Source organism: Rhipicephalus sanguineus, chromosome 9 (assembly GCF_013339695.2).
Source record: "Rhipicephalus sanguineus isolate Rsan-2018 chromosome 9, BIME_Rsan_1.4, whole genome shotgun sequence".
In the NCBI taxonomy this organism is placed as follows: Eukaryota; Metazoa; Arthropoda; class Arachnida; order Ixodida; family Ixodidae; genus Rhipicephalus; species Rhipicephalus sanguineus.
This window is the reverse complement of record NC_051184.2, coordinates 56412724-56417615: the sequence shown is the minus strand read 5'-3', so window position 1 is coordinate 56417615 and position 4892 is coordinate 56412724. Positions and strand designations below refer to the sequence as shown.

The following is a 4892-nucleotide window of genomic DNA, read 5'->3' as shown; positions in this document are numbered from 1 at the left end:
CGCGACCACCTGGATAACTTCTAGAACACTGGAGACCGTAGTAGTCTGGGTCATAGAGTTTCCTACACTTACCTAGAGGGAAAAGTGGCGCTGCGAGCTGTTGGACGCATGGGAATGCCGGGATATGTGACCTTCGAACATGACTCGGATTCGTATCCTTCACGTAGAGCCCAGACACCTAGAAGCCGCGTTCCCCCCGTATTCACAAACGCTCCTCGACTCGACCCTTCACTCGAAACTCTCCTTGAGGGCCGTTTTGCGATTCACAAATCGCCCTTCACTCGAAACGCACCTCGACTTGAGGAAATCTCGAGTGTTTCACTTGAGATTCTCAAGGTAGCGCGGAAGCTACCTTGAATCGCTCCTTGAGTCAAGTATCATGGCGGACTACGCTTCGTTTGTCCAATATGTGCTCCGCGTTGACGAACTGTTCAGCGACGTAGAGGACTGCGTGGGCATACCGCGGCCACTCTTGAGGGACAGGTCGAACCCCATGGAAGATTTCACGGACAGCGAATTCCTCGCGCGCTTCCGTTTCACGAAGAGCAGCGTGAAAAAGCTGCTCGAGTGCTTGCCCCTTGAGGAGAGCTGCAGCGACCGTGGCCACCCTCTTCCACCGATGATACAGCTTCTGATTGCGCTGCGCTTCTATGGAGCGGGCACATTTCAAGTTGTGGCGGGCGACCTCGTGCATGTGTCGCAGCCGACTGTGAGCCGCGTTATTGAACGTGTGTCGCGGCTGATCGCCACGCACTTGTTCCCGGACGTCGTGCAGTTCCCCAACTCTGACGACGGGTTCCGCGAAACGATGGTGGGGTTCTACCGCATCGCCAAATTTCCTGGGGTGACAGGGTGCATAGACTGCACCCACATCCGCATCAAATCGCCTGGTGGGCCGGACGGAGAAGTGTACCGCAACCGGAAGGGCTACTTCTCGATAAACGTTCAGGTAACTTGCTACTTCTTCTCTTTTAATGTTACTAGTTTTGCGGTAATTTTTAAAGAATAATAATTTAACATTCACAATACATAATCTCATTATAAATGCTTTTTGCAATTTAAATAAACAATGCCATAAACGGCACATTGACAAAAAGAATCAGCCATGGTAATTATCAATTAACTCAATTAGGGCCCCGTTGAAGCTCTTCTGAACGGTGGAGCGTCCTTTTGATTGCGCGGCGCTGCGCCCATGTAAAAATGTATCCACGGGATGGAGCGAATCGCGCTTCGAGCCTGATCAGGATTACGTACAACGTCACCTGTTCCACGCGGTCCTCCTTAGGTCCGCGCGGAGCGATTCGCGAAACGACGGAGGCCCAAATCACAGTTCGGATGCTCAACGGGAAATACCAAAATCCTCCCCTGTAGCGTGAATTCACCCCTCTCTTGTGAATGCTAGTTGCAGAGCGATCCGAATCACGTCACATGTCAAGCGACTCGTCCGCGATCACGCCCGTCGCGTGATTACAGCTTTAAAGGAGTACTGACACGATTTTGAAGTGCAGCAAAAGAGACGTTTTTGGTTTCCTTGGCATGTAGTGTTAACGCTCTCCCCATACTGCATCCGGGAAACACGTATAAATATTTAAGTTTGATTTTAAAGTTTTCATCTCCCAGCGTCTGCAAGGCAGCTTCACCGCATGGAGAGCCCTATGACGCTTCAAGTCAGCTCACTTGGTTTGCGAAGTCTGGGTTCTGCATGCAGCCTAAATCACAGAAATCGCTGTCGGAGGCACTGGACGACAGTTCACTCATCATAAACCACGTTCGACTGACAGCAAAGGACAGCAGGTGCATATTTCGTGGGTTGCAGTCTGCCCGTGACGTCACGGGCAGACTTGACACGTCACTATGAAGCCGCCCTCTCGAAACCGAAACCGAAACTGCTCGTTGAAAGAAGCGGTATTAAAAATATATGCAATGCATCCCCAGGCATCACGACACTCTTTTTAGGGTTCTCGACACCCGTGCTTTCAATTAGAGCAACAACCCGAAAAATTTTAAAATTCATGTCAGTACTCCTTTAAGAGGCACACGAATGGAATAGTCTTGCAACGTATTTGAAATTATTTGGCTGTAACCAGAAATAACAGTGAATGCTACTACACTGAAAGAAAATAACGCATGCATGATGTACGTAGTTTACTTTTGTTCCAGCAGAAAAACAGCACAACATGCAATTTTTTTTTTCAATAGGTGATTGCAGGGCCGAAGCTGCAGTTTTTCGACGTCGTCGCAAGCTGGCCTGGATCCGTGCACGACAGTCGTATATTCGACAACAGTCGTGCACGCGTTCTCTATGAGACGAAGCGAGTGCCGGGTCTCCTGCTTAGCGATGCTGGCTACCCGTGCCTCTCTTTTCTCATGACCCCGACGGCTGACGCGCCGCCGGACAGCCCAGAGAGCCGGTTAGTAGTAAAATTTAGGTTTGGTTTACTTTATGAAACTAGCGGAATTATTTCCTAGCTATTGTGCTTAAGGCCTTAATTAGAATAAGCATGGTGCATGCATACCTTTTTGTATTTTGTGCACTGATTATATCCCATATTACAATAGAATATGAACGCTGGCCGCAATACTTGGTGTCCTTATGATCCCAAAGTGTAATGTTCGCCCTCGAGTATTGAGTGTAAGTTCAAAGAGCAACATATTTTTTACGTAGGTATCAAGCAGCTCACATCCGCACCCGAAACACCATCGAGAGGGCCTTTGGTGTGTGGAAGCGTCGCTTCCCGTGCTTGGACATGGGGCTGCAGCACCTGGCAGAGCGTTCTGCTGTCATCACAACAGCCTGTGCTGCCCTGCACAACCTGGCAGTCCTCAGGCAGGACCCGGAACCACCAGCTGTCGTGATACCACAGCACTTGAGGCGGCCGCAGCCTGATGTGGCAAACCAAACGGACACGTTGCTCGGTTCGCGATGCCGAACGCGGCTGATCGCTGGCGCATTTAACTAATGAATTAATTTAATGTCACTCTGTTCTACTGAGATGACAAACAACTTCAGCCATGTATGTGCACGTTCTAGGGGGTGTTGTGAAGTTCGTGGCTTCGTCACCTTTCGCTCAGAAATGAAACAGACACCTAAAATTGTATGAAAACTTGATACTTTGTCAAATAATTGCGCAAGTAAGATATGCGGGGTTTAACGTTCCAAAACCACAATATGATTATGAGGGACGCCATAGTGGTAGGCTCCGGATATTTTGACTACCTGTAGTTTAACGTGCATTTAGGTCTAAGTACACAGGCCTCAGTATTGTCGCCTCCGTCGAAAATGCAGCCGCCGCGGCCGGGATTCGATCCCGCGACCTTCCGGTCAGTAGCCAAGCGCCATAACCAAAAGTTTTCAAAGATCAGTCACGCTGAAATGCCAGAAATATTGAGGGGAGATGTCCTTACAGCTCATTCAAAAGCGGGCTCCCTCGTTTTAAGACATGGCATTTTGCCATTGAACGTGAATCGCACAGAGGCCTCCCAACAATCTCGAAAAATCCGGTAACAAGCTATGCTGTCTACAAGCAGATTCTTAAAAATAGGTGAATACCTGGCAAAAATACAGCCCAGTTCCTGGGAATCTTCTGGGAGCATGTCAGAAGTGGGTGCAGAAATTTTGGAACAGTCGGCAATGAATACTCACAGATATCACGAGTTGTGCCTGCCAAATTGAGGCCTTGTGTTCCAAAGTGGCCCTGCATCGCTCATATTCACGTGACCTGGTCCTTTAAAACTACCGTATGTTTGAAGATGTCATTACGATGTCTTGAAGAGGCATCATTATGACGACGTTATCATCAGACATGCTGCTGAGAGCTGTTTTGACATCTTATAGCAAGGCTTTTTTTTAGGTAACCATAAGAGGTGAAACAACAATGTAGAACGGACATCTGCTTGAGAAGGAATCACTGTGAATAACTGTGCGCTTTCAAAGGTGTCACTGTACACTGTCTGTGCAAAACCAGGAACTTGTCAGGACTCTCTCATGTAACAAGGTGGAATTCCATTGAATGTTAATCAAGATTTCTGCTTTGACATGTGTGACACATCCTTAATGTACATACTTTGGTCCTGTTTTAGCTTTCCTTTCCATGCTTGCCAATTCGCAGCATATTTTTTTCCTTCACCAGAGCTGTGCCGTACGTCTTGCACATAAAAACAATGTGTGTGAGAGACAACGAATCATTTATTTTTCTGCGTGCTGCTGCTGCTTCTGGCACTCCATTTCAAAGCGCGACTTTTGCTGCTCCAGCTGCTGCTCCAGGAGCCGCACCTGAATTTTATGGAGCTCCTGCTCCTGCTTCATTCGCATGCTGTGCAGCTGTCGTTGCTGGGACAGCTGCTGCCTACGCAGACGCAGCTCCACGGCATGCAGCTCCGCTTTGCGTCGCTCATCATTTTTTATCGCCTCCATTCGGGCAGCAACTTCTGGGGCGAGCACCCGCTCTACCGCTGCTGTGCGGCTTCGTGCCGATCTCGATGGCAGGTGTGCATCTGCGCCAGCCAAAGCGTTCCCGCTTCCCTGTGGAGCAGCTGTCAGCGCTGTTCGTGGCACGTTGCTCCCTTCAGCAGGTACAGTGCTACTTGCAGGGGGATCTGTCATGGATGGTGGCGATGCATGCAATACTGCGGAGGCAGCACCTTCCGTTGCTGGCAGGATTGGCTCGAATGACATGTCTGCACACATAATAAAAAAACAATTGCATAAGGGTTGAGAAGGTTCACACACGTAAGCGGTGTCGGTATCGCTGTTAGAAGTTGGTACGAGTATAAATGCACAGACATGCACGAATCGTATTCAGACAGCTACTACAAATCAGCTACACACGTAAATGGAAGGCACTTTTGGCTCCATTATGGCAACTCTGGCCAAGAAGTAAAATAGAATGTGT

General features: G+C 48.8%; 1 protein-coding gene across 1 annotated transcript; it reads left to right on the top strand.

The window, feature by feature from the left end:
* The first annotated feature begins 379 nt into the window (after window positions 1-379).
* LOC119405546 (putative nuclease HARBI1) lies at window positions 380-2960 on the top strand. The gene is made up of 3 exons (XM_037672380.2): window positions 380-949; window positions 2200-2411; window positions 2666-2960. The coding sequence occupies exons 1-3, from the start codon at window positions 380-382 to the stop codon at window positions 2958-2960; spliced, it is 1077 nt and encodes a 358-aa protein (XP_037528308.1).
* The last annotated feature ends 1932 nt before the right edge of the window (window positions 2961-4892 follow it).